Source organism: Saccopteryx leptura, chromosome 6 (genome assembly GCF_036850995.1).
Source record: "Saccopteryx leptura isolate mSacLep1 chromosome 6, mSacLep1_pri_phased_curated, whole genome shotgun sequence".
NCBI classification, from domain to species: Eukaryota; Metazoa; Chordata; class Mammalia; order Chiroptera; family Emballonuridae; genus Saccopteryx; species Saccopteryx leptura.
In genome coordinates this window covers 174,659,525-174,684,926 of record NC_089508.1, presented here as the reverse complement: position 1 = coordinate 174,684,926, position 25,402 = coordinate 174,659,525, and the positions used below count along the sequence as shown (strand labels likewise).

General features: G+C 39.8%; 1 protein-coding gene across 5 annotated transcripts; it reads left to right on the top strand.

Annotated features, from left to right (window-relative positions):
• The first annotated feature begins 5 nt into the window (after window positions 1-5).
• Window positions 6-25,191, top strand: FAM114A2 (family with sequence similarity 114 member A2). Of its 5 annotated transcripts, XM_066342055.1 has the most exons (15): window positions 54-71; window positions 908-965; window positions 3,898-4,150; window positions 4,481-4,580; window positions 4,999-5,091; window positions 7,135-7,226; window positions 8,744-8,878; window positions 9,432-9,590; window positions 10,188-10,311; window positions 14,368-14,447; window positions 18,110-18,232; window positions 18,754-18,893; window positions 20,523-20,595; window positions 23,101-23,154; window positions 23,780-25,191. In XM_066342055.1, the coding sequence occupies exons 3-15, from the start codon at window positions 3,920-3,922 to the stop codon at window positions 23,879-23,881; spliced, it is 1,506 nt and encodes a 501-aa protein (XP_066198152.1). In that variant the 5' UTR covers window positions 54-71; window positions 908-965; window positions 3,898-3,919; the 3' UTR covers window positions 23,882-25,191. The 5 variants fall into 5 exon arrangements, with proteins under 5 accessions (XP_066198151.1, XP_066198154.1, XP_066198152.1 ...); XM_066342054.1 differs by lacking the exon at window positions 908-965 and having other exon boundaries at window positions 6-71; XM_066342057.1 differs by lacking the exon at window positions 908-965 and having other exon boundaries at window positions 40-83.
• Window positions 25,192-25,402: the final 211 nt, after the last annotated feature.

Below are 25,402 nucleotides of genomic sequence, written 5' to 3'. Positions count from 1 at the left end.
GCGGAGCCGCCTCCGCGCTGAAGGAGTACTTCCGGGGTAGTAGGAGCGGCTGGTTTGCAGCTGTGGCGGCGGTGAGGGTGGCAGTGGGCTGGGTGTGGGGCTTCCCGGGAGGAGGACGGTGGGGGTGCGGCGTCCCGAAGCCGGCCCCTCGGGGTCCGGCTCGCTGGGGAGGTGGAGGAAAGCTTTCTGACGCTGGGGGTCGGATATCTCGCGCTGGACCCTGAGGCTGCGCTTTGGTTATTGAAGCGCTACGTTTGTGTAAGGAAAAGTTGTCGTGGACGAGGTGTTGTCAACGTAGCGTCTGTTTGCATTAGAGCTCCCGTTTGTGGGCGGCAAGGAGTGAGGGCGCCGGTTTGCCCGTCTAGGGGTTAACGATGGTAATGATGTCAGCAGCCGCCGCCGCCGCAAGCCCGAACGGCAGCTGGCGCCCAGGGGCGGTTCTGTGCATCGTGTCGCTGAGGCTTTCGGGGAGCCCTGTCGGGCAGTCCTAGCCGCGTTGGCAGACGAGGACGCGGAGACGCGGGTGGGTGGCCCGGCGTCCTCGCGGTCCCCGCGGACAGAGCCGGGAGGAGTCGCTCTGCGAGCGCGGGCGCTGGAGTCCTGGGCGACACCTCCTTCCACTGGGGCACCTGTTGGCTGGGACTTCCAAGGACATGCGACGACTGTATATATTTTTGACTGTATACATTTTTACCTAAAAAAAAAAAAAAAAAAAAAAAAAAAGCAAACAAATTATGATTCAGTCATTTAGTTTTGCTGCAATGTTTCAGTGCTTGGAGTATTTCTCCTCTGATTATGAAAATAACACACTTACTACAGAATACTTAGAAAGGTTACAAAACATCAAATAGTGCAAACCCATGACCTTGATATTTGTTCCTATTTTTTTTTCACCCTTTCCTTCCAGACTATGAATCCATAGAGCACAAGGATGGTACAGCCATCTGATGATGAAAGTAATGATGGTGAGAAACAGCAGCACAGAAACTTCTCCCCTAGCTCAAATGTCTAGCGCATTCTAGGTGCTCTTTAAATCTGTGTTACACAGAAAGAATAGAGATAACGGGTGTTAGAGTATGTCCTCCCAGCCTTAGGAAATTACATAAATTATGTAGTATGTATACTGTACAGGGTGGGGCAAAAGTAGGTGTACAGTTGTTCGTATGGAAAAGAATACAATACCTAATAAATAATACAGTAATAAATTCTGTTTCACATGTACACCTACTTTTGCCCCACCCTGTGTATGTTATGTATAGCATGCTATATTTAAAAAATACATATATATAATATTATTACTATGTGTTGCAATTTGGATAGAGCAGTGGAGAGTAAAGAGATAGTTTAGAAAGTGTATATTCAACTGCATAAAACATTAATTGGATATTATGTCTTTCCTATTAGGCCCTTGGAGTAAGGGGGCAGAAATTGTATCTTTATTTATCAATCTCCGTAGCTTGGTACCGAGTAGGTCTTCAACAGATGTTTGCAAGTGAATGAGTGAAGAGTATTTCAGATTCGGTGTGTCTGTGGGTGGTTGTATCTATGTTTTTTTTCTATGTGTTTTGGGAATGGCTAATGTGTGTATGTCATATAACCATATGACCTGGATCCATGGTGTTTTATACATCTCCCTTTCCAGCCTATTCCTTCCCACCATTCTTCTCCTTGCTGTAGTTATTCCTGCTATCTGTCTGTTTCTGTACTGTCACACCTCAGACCTTTGCTCTTTCCCACGAGTTGTTTCCACACACTTGAATTCTCTCAATGGCATCTTCATCTGTTGACATCCTAAGTGCCCTTTAAGCTCAGGTGCCTGTAGGGGTTAATCAGGTAACATAAACAAGCAAATTGATTTTGGTGGAGATTGTGGGGAATTAGAGAGCACCAGCCTGTCTAAAATATCCCAGCAACTGTTTGGTGTGAGCTAGTTATTACCAGGTCGAATGTGGGCCCGATGTTGTGAGACCTTTCAATTTTACAAGGGAAGTTAGAAATCTATATTTGTATACAAGTTTGAGTTTTAAATGTTAGCAGTTAATAGTTAAAAATGTTTAAATACTGTGCAGGCCAAGTAAAAAATATCTCTAGGCTGTATTTGTCATGCAAATATCCCAGTTTGTGGCCAGTATTTTGTTTATTTTAGATATGTTGTACATAAACATTATTCTCTGTTTCTAGCAGTCTTCTTTCTCTGTTCTCTCAGCCTTTTGTGTATACCTCAGTTATAGTACTCCTTCCAAACTACCTAAATTGTTAACACATCTCTTTTCTAATACATTAGAAATGGTTTTATGGCATGGATTTGGTCTAATCTTAGTATATTATATATATGGGTCACTTAATATATAATGGTACAAAATCTGTGTTTACAGATACCTAAGGTCTCATTGTGTGTATGTATATGTGTATGTATTTATGTATGAGATATGTATTTACTTATTCCTGGAGATACTTGGTTATCCTGCAAACCAGCATCTGCACTTTGTAAAAACACCAATAGTATCTTGGTTTGAATTGCCAAAGAGTTATACTTCTGAAAGGAACTGAATTGGTTAACACTGCTGTTTAATAGCTGCTCTAATGTAAATCCTTTCTGATGGCTTAAATTTCATGATTTCTCTGAAAAATTATGGTAGAAATGATTAATGACAAATATTTTTTAAAATGACAGTCAGTAAAAGGAAAAACTGATAAATTGGACCGCGTTGAAATTAAATTTTTGCTTTGTGAAAGACCCAGTAAAGAGGATGAAAAGATAAGCTACAAACTGGGATAACTTGCAAACCACATATCTGACAAAAGACTTGAATCTAGAATATAAAAGGAGCTCTCGAAACTCAACAATAAAAGAAAAATCCAATTAGAAAAAGAGCAAAAAATACAAATATGTATTTCACTGAAAAGGATATACAGATGGCATATGAGCACATGAAAAGATGTTGAATGCCATTAACAATTAGAGAAATGCAACTTAAAGCCATGGTGAAATATCATTATGCACCAATCAGAATGAATCAAATAAAAAATAATACCACAAAATGCTGGTATGAGTGCACAGAAACTTGATCACTCATACATTGCTGGTGGAAATACTATTTTGGAAAAGAGTATATCAATTTCTTATAAAATTAAATAAGTACCAGTGATTATACTCTTGGTCATTTATCCCAGAGAGATGAAAGCTTGTATTTCCATAAAAAGTTATATGTGAATGTTTATAGCTGTTTTATTTGTAATAGTCACCAAACTAGAAACAGCTCAAATATTCTGAAACAGGTAAATGGTGAAACAAATCAAGGTATGTGCGTACCAAGGGATACTACTCAGCAATAAAAAGGAGAAGCTATTGATATACACAGCAACTGGATAGATCTTGAGGGTCTAGTCTTATGCTGAGTGGAAAAAGTTGATCTCGAAAGGTTCCACACTCCATGATTGCACTCCTATAATGTCTTGAAATGACAAAATTACAGAGATGAACAGATCAGTGGTTGCTGTGAGATAGGAGGAGAATGGGATGGGCTAATAAAGAATAACTCGGGATCCTTGCGATTGACTGTTTCTGTATCCTGACTGTGGTGATGGTCACGGAAAGCTATACATGGGGTAGATTTTCATAGAGCTAATTACACATGCGCAAATGAGGCATATAAAACTAGTGATATCTTGGGAAGGTTGTTCAGTGGTCTCTTATCAGTGTCCTGGCTTTGATAGTATACTGTAGTTATATAGATTGTTACCATTGGGGGGAAACAGAGTGATGGATTTTCAGATTTCTCTATATTATTTTATAAACCTGCATGTGAGTCTAGGGTAATCTCAAACTGAGTAGTTTAAACGAGTAATTTAAAGCAAAAAAACCCCATATAATTAATTTTTTTCTTGGGCTTTTAGTTTACCAGGTGATGATCTAATCATGTCGGATAAAGGTGATACTGAGACTCCAGTGATAACCGAAGCAACCCCAGTCCTGGAAGATGGAAACCCTGAGCCAGCCGAGAATTCTGAGTCTGTTGACCAAAGTATCAAGCCAGAGAGTAAACCAGAACCTATGGTTTCTACTCGGAAAAGACCGGAGTCTAAACCTTCCAGTGACCGTGAGACTTCAGAAGTTCTTCCTGTTCAGGAGTCACAGGCTGCAGGCGAAGTAAAGTATCTTTTAAAAACTTAATTGTTAGGGTTAAAATAATTTGGAATCAATACCAATTTAAGATTGTACCTCTTTCTTTCCTTCCATAACCATAAAACAATTTTCTCAGTTTTATTTTACAAATGCCTTTATGAGTAGTTGTCTTTGCTGTGTGGTGCTTACATGTAGGTTATATACATTTGTCAGTCAAGCAGTACATTTTAGCCAAACATGTATTTGTTTGTCTGTACTTTTGATTAGTAATAGATGCCTAGTCTATACACACCTATTTCCCCCTAATTTTTTAATTTCCTTTGCCTTTTGTTTTTCTGGCTACGGGGAAAATAGGAGACTGTTTCCAAAGATGAACCCCAGACCGGATGGGGCTACTGGGGCAGCTGGGGCAAGTCTTTACTTTCCTCTGCCTCAGCTACAGTAGCCACCGTAGGTAAGGCCGTCTGTTATTTTATTAATCTTTGTGGCTATTTTATTACAGATCTGTGTTAAAGTGATTTTGTTCATTTCTTTTGTGTTTATAGTTTGAGGATGCATTAGTAAGGATGGGCTGATCCGTAAGCTCCTAGAGTTTGCAGCCTCTCCTCAGAAAGTTCATGTTAGGACTTGTTAATACAAAGTTATTCAGTGGTGATAATGTATCATGTTTTGTTTTGTTTTTCTTTTGGTAAGGATGAATTCTCAAAGATTATGTAATATTAAAATAACATGTCCTATGGCTATAATGAATGTAAAGATCTATGGGTTTGATCTTTGGTTTGTTTCTTCAGTTTTGGTGACTAATAGCAGGTAATTTGGTGACTAATAACAGGTAATACTTAAATATAAAAGATTATCATTTTCCTTGTTAGGACAAGGCATTTCAAATGTCATTGAGAAGGCAGAGACTTCCCTTGGAATCCCTAGTCCCAGTGAAATTTCAGCTGAGGCCCAGCATGCAACAGGTCAGTATATGGAAATAGTAAGACATAGAATTATGGATCAAAGTGCACTGGTTAAGCTCATTTTTCAGTAGAAAAGTACTGAGTGTCTGATATTCCAGGGCATGATGGGACTGGTGAGAAAGGGAATTTGAATCGTTGGCTTACGGAGGCTTTTTACATGTGTCTTCACTTCACTTCTTTCACCTGTGAAATGGGTATTTTATATCTCAAAGGATTCTTATAAACCTTAAATAAATATGGCCGTGAATGTGGAATGTAAAAATTGCCTATCATACTGTTTGGCACAATGGAGTAAGAGCCCAATAAGAGTTAGCTATTTGAAACTATCATACAAAAATATATTTTAATGTGTTAATTTTGGAGGTGTATTTTTTCATGTTTGGGTTTTTGTGAAGGTAGAGTTTTATTTTAGAGGCCTGCCCTGATCAAGTAGAAATTGACTCTCACTTAAGCCTAAAGGACAGAGTTGTAACTAGGGCTCAAGAGGGCCTTGGGTCACAAAATAGAAAGCCTTTTCAGGGCCCAAGTTTGCTTTCTTCATTCCTCAAGGGCTTTATTGTGTCCCACTCTTGCTTCTCTCTGCTCAATTGTATCGTTTTTCTTTTGAGTCAGATTGACTTTCTGAAGAGCAGCCATTACTCTTAAGTGCTAGTTTGTCCCTACTACTAAGGCCTCTGACCCATCTGAGATCTCTACCTAATTCCCAGGTAGTTAACTAGGTCTCTCTAGTTAAACTCTGCTCAGAAGTCAGATGTCATGTAACCTAGCCTGAGCTTTGGGATTTGTTTAGTTTATAGCACTATGGTAGCTTTTTCCCAGTATTGTGGATTCTCCCAGTGCACCAACAGCTTAGTATTTATCCGAAGACTCAGAAGCACTCCTGTATAGATTCCTGGAACATCTCACCTCTGTAGCTCCCTCCTGTCGAGTACGCTGACCTGCAAATTCCAGTGTTTCAGCCTTCCTAGACTCCAGTCTTTGTCACTTCCTCTTAGCGAGACTGCCATGCTGTGCTTGGGTTTCCCCTCCCCACGCTGTGGTCTGGAAAGCTAAGCTAGCCATAGGGTTTGCTTTATTGTTTCTCTTCTCTCTTGCATTATAGCCCTTGCTACCCGTTGTCCAGTGTCCACAGGCAGTTATTTCTTCTATTTTGTCCAGTTTTCTAGATGCTGTGGTTGAAGAGCAAGTCCAATACTAGTTAACTCATCAAAGCTAGAAGTGGAAGTCCTCCCTATAATAATTAGTTATTTGTTGATCTCCTGTGAGAGATTTCAAAGTTAATAAAATAGAACAGATTTTTTTTTTCAATGAAACATGTTCATCTTTGTAATGCATGTCTGATTCCTAACAAATAAGCTTAATTTTCTAGGGTAAAATTTAAATTAGACTGGATTTTAAAAAGCCAGGTTTATTGAGCTATGATTTATGAACAGTCAAGTTTACTTTTTTTAGGTATATAGTTTTATGTTTTGTTAGGTATATATTTATGTTTTGACAAACGTACAGTCCTGTTTACACTGTATAATTACAGTCTGTTGTGATTATTCAGATAGAGATTTTTTTCTATACCTATATAGGCGATGAAGATGCAAGAATATTTTTACTATCCCCCAAAAGTCCCTCATGTGTCTACCCAGTCTCAGCTCTTGACAACTGCTGATCACTTTCTGACTCTGTAATTTACTTTGTCCAGAAGATCGTGTAAATGGAATCATACAATATAAATATATATATATAGAGTGTGTGTGTGTGTGTGTGTGTATATATATAGTGTGTGTGTGTGTGTATATAGAGAGAGTGTTGTTACAGATATCAGTAGTTTGTTCAAGAGACTGGATTTTATTTCTGAAATGAAATAAAAATGGAACAAAGCTACCTTGTCTTTCATTTTAAAATAGACAAATAATTTAATAAAGCAAAAAGGGCTAATACCTTATATTTGGGAAGTAGGGTCTAATTTTTTGAAAATTTACATAGATGCTGATAAAACAACACTATCTATGGACCATCTCTTCATGTTTACACTTCCCCTCCCTTCTGCAGGAGAGACAAATGCCGAAGAGGATGAAAACTTCTCCCCAATGACTGGACCATTTGGTGTGTTCTCGACCATCACCTCTGCTGTTCAGAGCACAGTGAGTGTAGAAGAGCAAGGCGGCCTGCTCTCTTCCATGGCTGTAATGGGCTTTTGTCTCTTTCTCCCTCCTTGAAAAACCAGGGGATAAATTACTCAGTGGCATTCCGGGTTGCTGAAGACCAGTTACTTTGATCCTCCGGGTGGAGTGAGAGCTACTTGAAAAGTAAGGAGTGAAGGAGGAAGCAGGAGGTGAAATGTAACAGAGCCGCAGTGTATGTCATCATCGTGGACTGAGAGTTCTTAGTTGGGTGGCCCTAGAAGACTGCTTTACTGAAATATTTTTCTCGTAATTGCATCTTTTAGGCAAAGGGGACATATATTTATGATGGATACTTGTAAAACTACATATGATTAAAAACATTTTAAAAAGGGTAATGTAAGAAGCTTAATAGCTTTTCTATATGAGGATCGATAGCAGTACTTTTACTTTTTTAAAGGTTTCATTTATTGATTTTCAGAGAGAGAGGGAGGGAGAGAGAGTGAGAAATGGCAAGAAGCATCAACTTTTAGTTGCTTCACTTTAGTTGTTCACTGATTGTTTTTCCTATGTGCCTTGGCCAAGCAAGCCTGGGGTTTCAAACCATCGACTTTAGTGTTCCAGGTTGACATTTTATCTACTGCACCACCACAGGTCAGGTGGTAGCTAGTACTTTTTAATTTTAACTTTTTATTGAAGTATAACACATATGTAGAAAAGTGAAGTCCTAAGTGGTCAGTGTGAATTTTCACAACGTGAACACATTCAGACTAAGCAACAACATGATGGCCCTGGCAGGATAGCTCAGTTGGTCAGAGTGTTGTCCCGAAGCACAGAGGTGCTGGTTCGGTCCCCCGTCAGGGCACACACAGAAACAGATCAATGTTTCTGTCTCTTTCTCTTCCTCTCACTGAAATCAATAAAAATAACAACAAAGAAACAAGATGAGCGTACAGGAAATGTCCCCCTTGTGCCGTCTCCCAGTCATCTGCCTCCTGCTCCTGCTCTTGCCCACCAAGCTAACCACAATCCTGACTTCTACCATCATAGATTAACTTGGTCTGCTTTTAAACTTACAGAATGTACTCTTATATCTGGCTTCTTTCACTCTACATTATGTTGGTGAAGTTTTTGTGATATATTCTGTTTTCTTTGCTGTGTACCATTGTGTGACTGTGTCACATTTATTTGTGCCACAGTGGTGAATATTGGGGTAGTTTCTAATTTTTAGCTTTTACAAAAACACTGCTCTGACATTCTTATATGTCTTTCGATGAACTTCTATGCAAATTTCTGTTGAGTATGTAACCTTGTATAGAATTGCTGGGTCAAGGATATTTATAGGTTGAGCTGTAGTAGATAATTGACAGTTTTCCAAAGTGATTATAAAACTTATATTCTCACAAGCAGTGTATGATTGTTTTACTTGGTCTACATTCTTGCCAGCACTTGGTATTATAAGCCACTATTTTATATATTCAAAAAAAGCAAATGTCTTTTTTCAATATTATTGTAATAAGGTTGCATGTGTTTCCTAGGGAAAGACTGTTATCAGTGGTGGTTTGGATGCTTTAGAATTCATTGGGAAAAAGACAATGGATGTAATAGCAGAAGGGGATCCTGGATTTAAAAGAACCAAGGGTCTGATGATCCAGAATTCTACATTGTCTCAGGTACTTACTGTCTTTGCCTGTTTGTTTCCTGTCTCTGTTTTTTTGGGGTTTTTTTGGCTATCTCTGTTTTTATCTGTATTTTTGCGTGTGATAACTTGGGGCATTGTTAGCATTTCCTTTTAAAGACTTTTTAAAGATTTTTTTTTTAATTAAGGCTTTTAAAATATTTTTTTTTGGTGCGGGTAGGAGGGGAAGGAGAACGCTGATGCTTAGAAAACTGTCCAGTTCTTCTTTTCCTCCTCTTTCTGTAGGAGCCTCCTGTCAGTACAGCGTAAGATGCCAAGCCCTTTCAGAGTTGTTTGTTAGATTAATGTTCAAAGTACTTTCAGAGAAACACCTGGGTCCTTGGGTGTTATTTACCCTGTCTGGATTCAAATTCTGTGTGATCATTTTCCCTGCAGCTCCTGAGCCTGTCAGATGTGAATCAATGCCAGGAATGAGAGGGCGGTGCTCTGTGCTGTTAGCCATCTCCGCTTTGCTCCCCTTGACTCTCGGAACTCACCCTTGAGCTCTCTTTACTTACTGCAGTGGAATGCCTCTGTCTCTTCTCCAGGTTTTACGAGAGGCGAAGGAGAAAGAGAAGCAATGGACTGCCAGTGAGGTTACTATGGAAACGGACAAGAAAACTCATTATGGGCTACTCTTTGATGAATTTCAAGGCCTTTCACATCTGGAAGCTCTGGAGATGCTTTCCCAAGAAAGCGAAGTGAAGGTAATGCTAAACCAGCAATTTCAACTGGTGTCATCTCCAAGCGAAGGAATGCTGCGTCGTTCTTTTCTTCTTGTGCAGTTAAAAGAGGAAATGTGTTTCAGATGGAGGCTTGAGACCGAGAATAGCATGCCCAAAACAAACTAAAAATGAATGTTTGAACTAATTTCTAGAAACAAAATGAGTCAAATGTTATTTCTGTAAATTTAAACAAAAAAAGGAGAGATTAGCAAAGAAATCTTAACACATTTGTTATTTTTTCTTCACCTTGATTTTTTTTTTTAGTTTCTTTGGCTTAAGCTGCCAATTTGGATACAGTTATCTGTTAGCTTTTAATTAATTTAAGACTATTTCATTGTCCCCCTAATTTCTAAGTTATTGGTAAGCACTAATAATTTCCAGATATTTCTTTCTTATGTTCTTTTTGGAAGTGAAAATTCCTCCTTTCTCTAATGACCAGCCTGTTTTGGGTTCTTAAGGAATAGATTATGCTGGGTGATGAGCTCCTAATTTTTAATTTCATCAGTAGCCTCTTCTTCGTTTGAGAATGATTTTCTTTTATACTCCCATTACTTACTATTTTATGTTATATTTATTCAGGTGAAATCTGTCCTTAATTCTCTAAGCGGAGAAGAATTAGAGACTCTAAAACTTGAATTGGAGCAACTAAAAGAAGCATTCTCCTTAGCAGAGTTCTCTGAGGAAGAGGAAGAGGAGAAAAATGGTAAGATGAAAACCTAGCCTCTGAGCAGGAAGGAGGTAGTGTTTATATGCAGTGTACTGCCCTTCAGTTATTGAGCTTGAGTTTACTCTTCTCACTGAGAATTTTCATGCAGATTCTCTGCAGCTTTGACCTTGAGTAGGCACTGCTGTAAGCAGTTGGCTTTATATGCATGCCTCCCCCTTCACCCCAAACTCCCTACCCTTAAGCTCTTTGTGGCTTCTCCATGTTTGATCTTGCAACTCACATCTCTGCCTGCTTTTTTCAGTTAGAGAGCTGCCTTTGTCAGATTCCTGCTTCTGGCTGGCTGGTCATCTCTGAGCTTTCATATATCCCTAGATACTGCTCCCATGCCTCTCTGGCTCCTGTAACCCCTGTCCTCACTTTGAATTAAGGTATGTAGGGTGGCAGTTATCCAAAATTTGGGTGATAGTTTGTCTTTTTCATTTTCAAAATTTTTTTTTTCATTTTCAAAATTTTTTGTGCCATGTTTTTAATATATATTTATACATTCCTCAGAAAGTGTAAATGTAGTAACTGTGCAATTTTGTAACATTATTAGGAAATTAGATGGTTTACCTAAAGCTGTGTTTTTCAGTTGCTGGTCCGTGGACCAGTGCCAGTCTGCCAGAAATTTTGTGCCAGTTTGTAAAAGAGTTAACCACCCTGATGTTGTATTACGACTATAGACTCAGTGATCTTAGTTGAATCACTTATGTTCAGGGTAATTTCTGTCTTAGTGGTCCCCAAAATAATTCTCCTATTTTCACTACTCTCCATGTGATAAAACGTTGAAAACCACTGCTCTAAATTTTCTTTTCTTTTTCTAATCTGCTGTGGGTAGAAAACCAGATAACTAGCAGAGTACTTTGAGTGAGAATCTTAGTGTCTTTCTTGTGAGAGAAGGAAGTAAAGTCAAATGTATAGAATCTGGATTGAGATGATTTTTTCTTTTTTGTTCCCATTTGTGGTCTATACAGTGTTCTAAGAAGTTAAACTGGGCGGTTATATAACATTTTGCTAAATGACATCTTAATTCTGTAAAGAATCCTTATATGAAATAGTTCTTGAAAGCAAGTTTTTAAAGCTGTCTTGAGGTAATGAGAAGGCAGTATGGCATGGTGGGTAAAGGGATGGATTTTGGAGTTAGATCTGGGGTCAAAATCAAGATATGCCATTTACTAAACCCCGCAACCTTGGAAAGTTACTTAACGCTTCTGTTTCCTCAACTATTAAGAAGAGAATGCTAATTCCTCTCAGGTTGTTGTAAGGACTAAAGGAAGTATTATATAATTTGTGCCACATATTAAGCACTCAACAAATGGTGGCTATTTTCATTATTAGGATGGCATAAGTAAATAGATAAAGATCTGAATTTTAAAACTCTCACTTAGCAGGAAGCCCATAAATTAATTTTGATTTGCTTTAGTTGCTCTTTTGTTCCTAATGTAAACCTAGTGTGACAGCCCTCAATTATTTAAAAACTTATTTGTACATAGTGCCATCAATAGTATCTGCTCCGTTTAGCTAACATCTGGCTTTGCATAGTAATCAGAAATCTTGCTCTTGAAATACCAGTCAGAAGATTCTAAGGGAGGTTCTAAACAGATAGATTTGTGTTCTACAGTATTTTTCTCTTTTACGTGTTTCCCAGAGATCAGGACTCTGTAAAAATAGCAGTGGGGTGCTGAGAGTCCTCCCCTGGGATTTTGGTTGAGAATGCAACACTGACCTTGGTATTTAATTATATCTCAATGAAGTTGGTTAAAAAAAAAAGTGGGGGTGGCAGAGGGGAGAGAAAACCTCAGAACCTGATTCTGGTGATGTCGGTCATCTTTATTTTCTATCGGCATCCTTAGCTCTTGCCCCTGTATCTTACTACCTGATCATTTTGCTTTGCAAGGAGGCTTCCTGCTTGGGGAGATGTTAGCATCTGTCCTGAGTCCTTTCAAAACACTAGCCCTGTCTCCTTTCCATCCTTACACACTTTTATTTTAATGTAACAACTACTTTTTATACTCAGGTCTGCGGGGAATACGTGGCAGTGATCTCCAAACATTTTTTGATCAATCCTTAGCAGTAAGAGCTTTTTGAGCACTTAGATTTAATATATCCATATTTGAATGTTTATAAAACTATAATAAGATGGCTTTTTCTCTAAAATCCTTAGGAAAAAAAATTCTATCTTGGCTCCTTTCCCTCCATCTGCTATTCTTTGTCCTTCTCTTGGCATTCAGGCAGAAAATTCAAATGGTTTAATGATCCCAGGTGTAATATAGTTTTGGGAAAAGCTGATCTCACTAGATGATATAATTGACATAACTTATAAAACAACTCCTAATCATTTCTTACTGTCTAAAAATCTAAAACCTGACTCTTAGGCAGGCATTTTGATCTCTCAGCTAAACTCAAAATTATGTAGGGGCAAGGGATGAGTCTGATTCCATACTGAGATTCATGCACCCCAGTGGGTTCACACAATAATCCAATAGAGTGCAGGGAGAAAAAGATGGAGTTTAATTTTATAAACATTTATCTCATTCTTTAAAAAATTTTATTTTGGAGCCTTACCAGGTGGTGGTGCAGTGGATAGAGCGTTGGACTGGGATGCGGAAGGACCTAGGTTCGAGACCTTGAGGTCGCCAGCTTGAGTGTGGGCTCATCTGGTTTGAGCAAAGCTCACCAGCTTGGACCCAAGGTCACTGTCTCCAGCAAGGGGTTACTCGGTCTCTGAAGGCCCCCGGTCAAGGCACATATGAGAAAGCAATCAATGAACAACTAAGGTGTCACAACGAAAAACTTATGATTGATGCTTCTTATCTCTCCATTCCTGCCTGTCTGTTCCTCTCTCTGACTCTCTCTCTCTGTCTCTGTAAAAAGCAAACCAAAAAAAAAAATTTATTTTGGAGAAAAAGCCACTATGAAGCAGTATTAATTTGCTCTGATAAACCATGAAGTGGCGCCTAAGAAAGAGTCATACAGATTGTTAGTGCTAGAAGATTTCTGTTCGTAAGAGTTCTCTGCATTCTGTGGTACAGAGAAGCCTGGGGCTGGGCTTCAGAGGGCTATTGGGTAGGATTTAGTTGAGTAGAGAGGAAAAGAGCATTTTCTGCCACTTGTTTATATGTGTTGATTATTTTTTGATCTTGATTCTCCTGTTTGCATGTGTGTTTTCCAAGTATAAATATTCTGTGTTACCCAACGTCTCCCAACAGGCTTATTCCAACAGCTTCTTTACCATCTTTCCAACATTCTGGAATCCCTTTTTCCTTTTCCTTTTTTTATCCACCATTATTTTTTGCCTGGATCCTTGATTCTTGCCTTAGCCTTCCTGCCTCCCTTCCTGTTCCTTTTTCAATTCACTCCCTCCCGCCCCCTCAGGTGCTAAAGTGATCTTTCTGAAATTTAAATTGGACATTTCTGTTTCTGTTTACAGTTACTCAGCAGCTCCCCATTCCCTTAGTAGAAAGTTTGAATTCCCACCGTGGTTGGTAGGGCCCTATATTGCCTAGACCCTACTTAGCATCATTTTACCCCCTTCTTTCCCTTAGGGTAAGACACGCCCAACCCATGAAACTTCTCTTCGTGCTTTCTTTCACTTTGGATCTTTGTACTTGTTTTCTCTGCCTGAAATTCTCTCCATTCTCCTGACTAACTTGTACTCATTTTCTTTTTTTTGTCCCAACTTAAATTCTACTTCCTTGGAAGCACATGTGTAGTACCTGCTTAGGACTCTTCCTTCACTAGTTCTCCGTTTATATGTCTGGGATGTAATACAAAGAGCACAGGATTTGGACTGAGGGTAAAAAGGCCAAAGTTGGATTCCTAATTTGTTTTGAGATTTGAATTCACTGATGTAGGTGAACAGGATTCTGTATGCACTAGCGCACCAGCTCATTATTACTGTTGTTGTTATGCTGTTACTGCTACTGCTACTGCTACCACCATCCTCTCCTCGCCCTCCTTGGGCCACACCCCTTCTGCCCCCACAACTCTCACCAGTCTTTCTGCGGTGTCTTACCTGGGACTTGGTTTTTTTGTTGTTGTTGTTCTTGTTAGGCAATGAAGACTTTACCAAAGAGATAACAGAGCTGTTTTCCCAGCTGCATGTCTCCTCCAAACCAGAGAAACTTGCCAGGGTAAGTGATTACTTCTTGGTGATTTTTATCTTTTTTTTTTAAAGTTACATGGATTTAGTGGATAAAGAAGGTAAAATTCCCGGCAAGGATGTCACTAAAGCTGAAGGTATAGTCTAAGTTCCACACCTTCTGCCTGCGTCATGCTCTCACAGGGAGCAGGCTGAACTCAGTTGTACCCCCATGGAACACACACATCTGCCATCCTCACCTATTTTCATTTGGGATGCTTTGACTGTGTGAGAGCCTCAAGTAGGTCACAGAGTTGGTCAGCTAAAGTTGGCAGTGCTCACCAGCCTTCATGACACCAGTGTGCTAGCTTCTTTTGAAGATGTAACTGTTTGCAGGACTCTGAATGTTTCAGAAATAAAGGGATGTGGCCTCTGCTGTTAGGAAGCTGGAGGTTGCCATTTCCTAGAGCCCAGTGACTCAGCTGTGACCATGTCACCTGTGGAAATGAGAGGCTTCCATGGCCTAGGCCTAGGTTTTATGTGGTCATACCTGAGCTGTCTTTACACATCTGAAACACGGAAGAAGAACTTTAGTCAAAGCTCAGAGTGGGTAGGGAGGGCTCTTTCCACAGCAGTACCCACGTAGCATACATGCCAGTGTCAGCTCATGGGATCCTGTTCACTGGGTCTTGGGCTGTGTGCTGCTTCTTCACCCTTCTCTTCCCATCTTCAGAAACATTTCAGGACCAGTTAGCTTCAGGTGTGAATTGCTTCCTGGCCAGGGAGAGCTGATAGCCCTGCCTATTGATCCTTCAGGGCTGCACCCCAGTGCTGTATCTATAATCACACCAGTGCTCATTTCAGTTCTCAGCTGGAATACTCTCAATGTCTTCTCTGGACTCCTGTGGACTGAGTATGGCTCTGAACACATTTTGTCTGTACTACACTCAAGTAGATGACTTCATTTAATGACAATAATCATTTCCTTAGAAATCATAACTCTAAATTGCAAATGACTGAAAGTCAAGTCTGACTGGCGTTGGAAAAAAGGGGTGTTCACTAGCTCGAGAAACTAAAACTCAGGGGCAAGCCTGGCTTCAGGCGTGGCTCTTCACCAGAAGCCCGCCCCTCCCCATCTCTTGGCTGCTTTTTTCTCTTTGGGTTCATTCTTGGGGAAGCTTCTCCACCTGGTCGTAAGATGACTACTGGAAGCCTCAGGGTAAACTTCCCTTTCCCAGTAATTTTATCAGATTTCATGAGGCTGATGTTCACTGAACTGGCTTAGGCCACTTTTTCATGAACTAATCACTGAATGACTGGGCATTAATTTTATTAGTAGCTAAATCTGAATTCTTTGTCAACCCTTTGAGTCAGAGGATGGAAGCAACCCCATTTGTATCACGTGAGCTGAGAAAAGTCTAGAGCTGCTAGCAAAAGAGAGGAGTGTGAAAGCTGGCTACATAAAAACAGACAGTGTTCTCTACAGTGTGCCGGGCACGGGGTGTACAGACAGTGTCCTCTACAGTATGCCAGGCACTGGGTGTACAGACAGTGTCCTCTACAGTGTGCCGGGCACTGGGTGTACAGACAGTGTCCTCTACAGTATGCCAGGCACTGGGTGTACAGACAGTGTCCTCTACAGTGTGCCGGGCACTGGGTGTACAGACAGTGTTCTCTACAGTGTGCCGGGCACTGGGTGTACAGACAGTGTCCTCTACAGTGTGCCGGGCACTGGGTGTACAGACAGTGTTCTCTACAGTGTGCCGGGCACTGGGTGTACAGACAGTGTCCTCTACAGTATGCCAGGCACTGGGTGTACAGACAGTGTTCTCTACAGTGTGCCGGGCACTGGGTGTACAGACAGTGTCCTCTACAGTATGCCAGGCACTGGGTGTACAGACAGTGTCCTCTACAGTGTGCCGGGCACTGGGTGTACAGACAGTGTTCTCTACAGTGTGCCGGGCACTGGGTGTACAGACAGTGTTCTCTACAGTGTGCCATTACACGCGATAGCCGCCCTGTAATAATTAGTTTATTAAGGAGGTAGTCACATAGGAAATTCCAGTGTATTTTGATAAGTACTAAGTTGAAGGGGTGCTCAGAGGACCTTGGACATACAAAAAAGAGTTGTTTAGATACTCAGTCTCCTGGATGGCCTTTGAATGTTGCCTGGAAGGGATGATGTTTTGGTGGAAGTTGGAAAGAACACTAAGAACTGCTCTGATTTAGGAGAAAAAAAGAATAGTGGGAAGGGCATTCTGGACAGGGGGACGGATGACCAAAGACAGACACACACTATTAGATCAGAAAGTAGAAAGTGGTAAGAGAGGAAGCTGGAGAAATAGGTAGGGTTTAGGTCATGGGGACTTTTTAAAATCTTGTGAAAGCATGATCTGGTTGATGGGGATCCGCTGAAGGGCAGAGGAGTGGTCAGTTCAGGGCTCAGGTAGATCCCTGGTAGCATATGGAAGATGGATCTAAGATGAGCCAGGTCAGAAGGAGGGGGACCAGGCAGAGTGCCATTGCGACACAGCAGATCTGAATTCAAGTGGTGGTAACAGGAAGAGGAGGGGCTGATGGGAGAAACATACAGGGTAAAATCAGGCCATTTTGGTGATTAATTGGGAAGGGAAGAGTCTAGGATGGCTCACATATGGCTTGGATGATTGATATATGTTCCTCTAAAGCTCTGGGGAGTAAAAGGGCATTAAAAATTTTGGGAAAGACAATTCATATTTTATACATGCTATGTGTGAGATGCCTATAGACTATCCTGATACATATGTCTAGCAGGTGATTGAAATATGTTGTTTTCAGGAGAGGTCAGTGCTGTAATAAGGATTTCGGAATCAGCAGCAGGTAGGGAATAGTTAAAAACTTCAATAAGATGGGTGGAGAGGAGAGGGAGAAGGATGAGAAAAGAGAGCCAAGGCCAGAACACTGGGTAATACTGGCCTTTAAGGCACTGCCAGGGGACGTCATTACATATAGGAAACTGAGGAGGAAAGCTTATAACGATGAGGGGAGAACCAGAAGATAGTATTACAGAAGTAGAAGAAAACGAGAAACGTGCCAGAGGTCCATCATCAGAATGAGTAAATTGTGATATGCGTATAAAATAAAATACTACAGAGCAGTAAATAAGAAAGAACTGCCGAGACATGCAGCAACTACATGGGTAAATTTAACAGGCAGTACGTTTAGCATAAGAAACCAGACACAAACTAGGTTGCATTATGATTCCATTCATCTGTATTTTAAGAGCAGGTAAAATGAATTTATAGTGAGACAGAGAGTGGTTACCTTTGGTTAGGGTGAGGGGGACTTCCTACTGACTAGAAGGGGTATGGGGACCTGCTAGGGTGATGGGAATGTTCTTGATCTTTACCTGAGTCACAGATACATAGGCATATACAGATGTAAACATTTCTTGAGTTGTGATCTGAAGATTGGTGCATTTTACAGTATGTAAGTTATATCTCAGTTTTAAAAAAGCTAAAGGATCAGAGAATTCAGATGGGCATGAGTGGACAGCAGTGTTATATGCATTGTAGAGAGTTCCTAGCAAGTTAAGTCCTGAAAAGCTAGATGTTACATTCATGTGAGAACAGAAGCACTGGCTTCCATGTTGCTAATGTGCTCGTGGTCAGTGCATAGTAATCTTGGGGAGCCTAATTGAATTGTTGATGGGCAGTAATTATCTGTCTTATTTAGGCAAGAAATACAGCCTATGAATGGATCAGAACATCTGTGGAGAAGCCATTAGAAGAGGAGGAGGAAGGAGAAAAACAGTTGGAAGGAGAAAAAACTGAGAAAATCAATGAAAAATCAATAGAGGTAAGCAAAGTAAATGAGCCTGGGTTTTTTTTTTTTTTTTTTTAAGATTTGAGATGTTGGGGTATCGCAGTCAAGGACCAGAGTGATTTGTGTTTTGCTGCACTGCCATCCTTAATTTCTACCTTGTGTTCCGAGATTGCAACATCTTAGTTCCAGACTATAGGATGGAAAGAATGAATGAAGAAAAAGAGACAAAGAGTGCCTGTGGTGTCAGGAGGGTTTCCAGAAGCTGACATCTAAAATACTGTATCTAAATCTTTTGGCCAAAACTTTGTCACGTGGCCACACCTGACTTCGGGGCAGCCTCTGTTCTTGCAGCTGTGAGTCCAGCTGTAAAATTCTAGTCCTACTATGGAAGCAGAGGCTCATTAAAGGGCAGCTATTAGTTTCCGTTGCTTTCAAGATACCGAATCCTTCAGTAGGAGAGAAGCAAGGTGGTGTCATTTCCTTTGAGATTAAAAAAAAAAAAAAAAAAAAAAAAAAAAAAAGAAATCCTGTGCTTTGTCTTGTTTTCCATCCAGGACATTCATGCATTTGCAATCCGGAGCCTAGCAGAGCTCACGGCCTGCTCTATTGAACTGTTTCACAAAACGGCAGCTCTGGTTCTGCATGGCCGGAAGCAGGAAGTGGCAGCTATAGAAAGAAGCAGAACCCTTTCCCAGTGAGTATAACTATCCTTCTAAAGGGTGCAAATCGCTGAAAGAGTTTTCTTGGCTTATTTCCAAAGTTTTAGGAACTTTCAACAGGAAACTGTTCACACTGTACCATTCATCTATTAGAGGTTTGTTCTTTTTGGATTTTAGTTAGTATGTAGCCAAGTGTGGCATTTCTTTTCACTGAGCAATAAGTCTACATTATAATTCTGTCCATTTTATTAACCACTTTATACTGAAAACAAGTTCTCCTCAGATTATTGGTCTTAATAGAATTTTGCATAAGTAAAAGCAGAAAATAGTTCTAAGGATCTCAATTCAGGAGAATTAAGTTATTGAGTGCTAATTACATGCCAGACACCATGCTAAGGAATTTACATGTATCATTTCTAATTTTACAACAATCCTAAAGGTAAATGATTAGTCCAGTTTTAAAAGGGAAGAAAATGCAGAGCCAAGAGAAGTTGAATAATCTGCCCAGGTTATGCAGACTGAAAGTTCAGCCCCTCCCCCCTTTTTCCATTATATTGCTGATTTTGAACAAAAGTTTCAAAAATAATAGAATGTAGATAGTTACAGATAAGGGGGGAAAAAAGACCTATTACATTCTAAATAAATCTTTTAATTAAGTAATGAGAATTTTCATGGGAAAAAATGTGAGAGAGTGTCTCGTGTGCTAGGATGGGGAGACGCCCTCGATGTGCTCCAGACCTCCTCTTCACCTGCAGCTTGGGGCCCCTCTGCTGCCCAGTGGCGGCCCACTTTGTCCTGCACATCCTTAGGATGAGGACTCAACCCCCAAGCAGAGCCGCCTGTTCTGTGCGAAGAGGGCTAGTTCTACTGCTTGGAATGCTCTTCCAGTTATGGCTCACTCCCTCACCAAATTCAGATTTCCACTTAAATGCTGCTTTCTTTTACCACCCAATCTACAATAGTATTTTCTAACCCTTTGCTTGCTTTATTTCTTAGCTCATATCTCCACCTAGTGTATATGTTTATGTATATATGAACATGCATATATGGATGTGTATGTTTTTCTGTATATATAAATGTATATATACACATGTATAGTATATATATATGTGTATATGCAAACATATACAACTGTCTACTATATATGTACATATATAGTCTCCCCCTTAATTAGCAAGTAAGTTAGAATCCATGAAAACTTGGATTTTCCTTGTTTACTGGCATCTTCCCAATACTTAGAACCTGGCTCAGAGAAGACTTCCAAAAAATATTTGTTGAATGAATGAATGAATACATATTTATTTTAACTGTATTTCTAAGTGGAATTTAGGATATTTTTAGTATTACCTTGTCTACTTGAAATGTATTTTATTTCCTTTGATTTAACTTGATAGTATATTACTTTCTAGAGGATAATTGTAGGAAAATGCTTTTCCAAGGAGTGAACCTTCTCTTCCTAAAACATGAATGCCTACTCAGATGAGTCCTCACATACATAAGGTAGCTGACTTAGGTATATTTACTCCCTTGAAAAGCTTGCTTCTTTCACGTTTAATACCAGAAGTGGTTTGTTTTCTTTTGACAGTTGTTTGATATAGCTTTCTAAAAGAGAGAAAGAAAAACAAAAAAAGGGACATTCCTGACTTTTCTCCCTCCTTTTCTAGGATGACAGTTGTGTTGTGTAAAGAGTTGTCTTTCCTGTCTAAAGAGTTTACCACCTGCCTAACGACCGTTGGGGTAAGATGTCATGCATCTTGTTACACCATTTTCTGTTTTATGTTTTAAAATAGCTTTATTAACATAGAGTTTATACGCCATAACATTTACCCATTTCAAGTGTACAATTCAGTGGTTTTATGATATATTTATAGAGTTGTATAACCATCACCATAGTCAGATTTTAGACCATTTTTATTATTTCCCAGAAAACTTCAAACCATTAGCAGTCACTCCCCATTCCTTTCCCTTCATACTCTTCTATCCTTAAGCAACACTAATCTACTTTCTGTCTGTAGATTTGCCTATTCTGGATATTTAATATAAACAGGATCATGCAATATATAGTATTTTGTGTCCGGTTCCTTTCACTTAGCTGATGTTTTTTTTTTTTTTTTTTTTCATCTTTCTGAAGCTGGAAACGGGGAGAGACAGTCAGACAGACTCCCGCATGCGCCCGACCGGGATCCACCCGGCACGCCCACCATGGGGCAACGCTCTGCCCACCAGGGGGCGATGCTCTGCCCATCCTGGGCGTCGCCATATTGCGACCAGAGCCACTCTAGCGCCTGGGGCAGAGGCCACAGAGCCATCCCCAGCGCCCGGGCCATCTTTGCTCCAATGGAGCCTTGGCTGCGGGAGGGGAAGAGAGAGACAGAGAGGAAAGTGCGGCGGAGGGGTGGAGAAGCAAATGGGCGCTTCTCCTGTGTGCCCTGGCCGGGAATCGAACCCGGGTCCTCCGCACGCTAGGCCGACGCTCTACCGCTGAGCCAACCGGCCAGGGCTAGCTGATGTTTTTGAGGTTCATCCAATTGTGTTGGTAGTTCCTCTTTATTACCAAATAATATTGTTTCATGGATATATACCATATCTCTGTGTGTATTGTTATGACAGTCCCATATTGTCTTGATTAGTGTAGCTTTGTAGTAAGTTTTGAAATCAAGAAGTTTAAGTCTTCCAACTTGGTTCCTTTTTTTTCAAGATTTTTTGGTGTTTGAGCCGTATTCATTTGCACATGAGTTTTAGGATCAGCTTGTTTAAGTCTGAGTTTGGCAGCTCTTTTTTGGTTCTCTTTCTATGAAGTCTGCTGTGCATTTTGTGCTGTTCTCTGAGACCTGTGTTAGAAATGGAGTTCATGATGAAATAAGAACCCTGAAGCCTGACCCTAGTTTCAAGGAGTAGTGCCTTAGACTCGGGCAACTTTTGTACTTTGCAGTTGCTAGCCAGTAGGAGAGTTGTAGTTTAAGCTAAAGTTTTTTTTGTTTGTTTTGGTTTGGTTTTAAGGAATTATAAAAATTTACTTAGGTTGTATGAACTATGGAAGAATGTCTCAGAAATTAGTAATCATGAATTAGAATAAAATGAAAGGCATTTTAAATGAGCAAATAAAAATTACTTTGTAGTAAATTAAGCTCATAATATAGAGAACAGATTGGTGTTTGCCAAGTGTAGGGGTTGGAGGTGGACAGAGTGGATGAAGACGGTGAAAAGGTACAAATTTCCAGTTGTGAAATAAGTCATAGGGTGTAAAGTACAGCATGGTGACTACAGGTAATACTGAACACTTGACAGTTGCTAAGAGAGTAGATCTGAAAGGTTCTCATAACAAAGAAAACTTTTTACCTCTGTATGGTGGTGGATGTTAACTAGACTTATTGTAATATTGTAATGATCATTTTGAGCTATATGCAGATATCAAATTATGTTGTACACCTGAAACTACTGTAATGTTGTCAATTATATCTCAAGTAAAATAAAATTACTTTTAGTAAGTGTCTAAGTGTCAGTGTGTCAGCAAAGTTATTCTGGGCCCTTAAATTGATTTTAAAATGTTAAGAGCATGGCCCAAATTAATTTTTCTTATTTTGAATTTAGATTATGTCTGTAAGGTATAATAGTTTATACAGGTGTAATCTAAGGATGTAGCTTCTCTTTTTCTCGTACATTTTCTTGAAAAGAACTCCTGGGTTACCTGAAGTTAATATTCTGAGGCCAAATTTTTCCATGTGCTTATTTATACAGATACTTTAACCCTATAAATCAACTATAAGGTGCTAACATATGCAAATAGTAAATTGGTGTCATTTAACTTCCATGTTTTTTCAAACCACCATCTTAAAAACCATTGAGTATTTTTATATCTGCATATTTATATCTGCATTTTTATATCTGCACATGTTTTTATATCTGCATATTTTGTTATAAAGTTTTTCTAAAGTTTTCTGGTCAGATGTACTATTTCTACCCCCTCTTCAAAATGAAAATAATTTTTAAAATCAATAATATAATACAGAGATGTACATTCTTAATTTGGATAGTATAGAAAAATAAAAAGGAAATTTAAATCACTTCTAGAGATGATATTTTGCTCTCTCCCAGTCCAGGCATTTTCTATGCTTACATTTATGTATGGGTGTGTACGTGTGTGCATGCATGTGCACACATGCACCTGTGTTTTAAAGTGGGATTATACTGTTTATTTTTTTAATCTGTTGGATGCATTTAATACTATATCCTTTATTATAGGTCAAAGAAAAGGCAGACGTCCTTAATCCATTAATTACTGCAGTATTTCTAGAGGTTAGTAGTAATTCTTTTTTTTTTTCCTGTTTTTTTTCTGAAGTTGGAAGCGGGGAGGCAGTCAGACTCCTGCATGCGCCCGACCGGGATCCACCCGGCATGCCCACCAGGGGGCGATGCTCTGCCCATCTGGGGCGTTGCTCTGCTGCAATCAGAGCCATTCTAGCACCTGAGGCAGAGGCCATGCAGCCATCCCCAGTGCCCGGGCCAACTTTGCTCCAATGGAGCCTTGGCTGCGGGAGGGGAAGAGAGAGACAGAGAGGAAGGAGAGGAAGGATAGGGGGAGGGGTGGAGAAGCAGATGGGCACCTCTCCTATGTGCACTGGCCGGGAATCGAACCCGGGACTCCTGCATGCCAGGCTGATGCTCTACCACTGAGCCAACCAGCCAGGGCCTAGTAGTAATTCTTTTTAACTTCATTTTTGGTGCTTTGATACGATCTTAAGAGCTAGGTCACTCTTCCCCTGTAACTTGACCAAAATGATTAAGTCTGCCCTTATTTGCCAGGCTACAGATTCAGTTGGATTTATAAAAATTAATCTTTTTGTTTTTGTCTTATGCTATATTTTTTTCTTTTAAGTGATTATGATATTTTCTTTCTTTCCTTTTTTTTCATTACCAACAGGCATCAAACAGTGCTTCCTATGTTCAGGATGCCTTTCAGCTACTCTTACCTGTGCTGGAGATCTCGCTAATTGAGAGCAAGACTGAATTACCCGAGGCCTGAGCGACTGGGCCAGAGGCCTTTGTCAGAACACTGAGGAACAGAGAAGGCTGACTGGCAGCGTGTGATGGCCGAGAGATGCCCTCTGCTCTGGGTACCCTTTGCAGGAGTGAGGGGGAAGGGTTATTCTAGTATATACAAATTCAGGCAGGGGAGCAGTTTTACGGGACGTTTGTTGCCTTCACTGCTTGGCTGAAGCATTCAGGTTCTCACACTGCACTTCCAAGTAGTTATTTAAATTATTTGAAAAGAAAGTTTTTAAAGAAGGTTAAAAAATAATAGCCCTAAAGGTTAGTGGGACACTCAGGCAAAAATATCAGTCTTTCCTTTGACGATGCAAAACACTAACAATTTTGTCATGAATATGATTTTGCAGCCCATGGATATAATCAGTTGTTAAGCAAGAGAAAAACTACTCAGATTAGTATTCTAGAATTCACATGCTTGTCCTATTAATGCCATGCATTTTCACCTTTCATTAATAAAATCTTTGGTTTTAAGAAACTGAGTTATGTATAAACTCTGTAATAATTATGCTTCATTAATTAAATTCTTGGAATTGGTTAGAAAGTTTCATCTGCTCTTTAATTCTCAGCAGATAGTGGGCTTTGAGGAGAAATTTATAGAATATACTTATAGCTGCACCGAACGAACTGTGGTAATGTGCCCTTTGGCTTCACATTGCTCTCCCACCCCAAGATGACAAGCTTCAAGCAGTAGTTGACCTCCACTCAACTGGGGTCAAGACCAATAAGTGCCATTGAGAGAAACAGCTTCATGTTTGCTGATATTCTGAGTCTCCCCTGCACATCCCATGTGCAGGATAAATTCTGTAAGAGGCAGTTCCAAAGGAGTGTGGAAGCACTTTGAGTAATGCGGTTTTTGTCGTTTGAATATTGTCGAATGGACTGAAGAGTCCGTAGAAATGATGCTCATTTATAACAGCATTTAACTGTAAGGCACAGTATATTTTTCCTCATTCTTTTTGTTTTAATGTACTCTTTAGTATGGTTGTAAATATAACTTTATCCTTAGGTCTTCAGCCTTCTTTTTGCTCTCTTTGACAGTTTAAGAGACTGCACGAGTATCATCCTAAAAGTTATTTTGGTATTTATTCCTTTTTAAAAAGTTCTTCAACTCTGTGGTTTTTAAGTGATTCAGGTAACTTTTGTGAGTTCTGCCACTCATCTTCTAAAACCTTTAAATAAAATGTAATAATTGTTCCAATTGACCCTTTTATTTGTCTAAACATGAGACCCAATATCTTTCCCAAACCAAAGAAATAGCAAAGCTGTAACACAGTTCGACACTGAGACTGTTTCTGCGTCATTTTATCTGTGGTTGGGGTAGTTTGTAAACAAGGAGGAAGAGAAATAGATTTGACTGACCAACAGCACAGAAATGTAGCTCTGCTTATATTCTGTAACAAAGTGATCAGAAATATTTTTTAAATAATTTCTTTCTATAGACAAATTTTGTCCTCCCCAAAATGAGTAACTTTGAAATTTCAGAAAAAACAGTTGC

Excerpts from the sequence above, each read along its gene's own strand:
- FAM114A2 (XM_066342054.1), top strand. The coding sequence starts at position 3,920 with ATGTCGGATAAAGGTGATACTGAGACTCCAGTGATAACCGAAGCAACC. Across the intron at positions 10,312-14,367 it reads AGAGGAAGAGGAGAAAAATG|GCAATGAAGACTTTACCAAA; the intron begins GTAAGATGAAAA and ends TGTTCTTGTTAG. Across the intron at positions 18,233-18,753 it reads TCAATGAAAAATCAATAGAG|GACATTCATGCATTTGCAAT; the intron begins GTAAGCAAAGTA and ends TTTTCCATCCAG.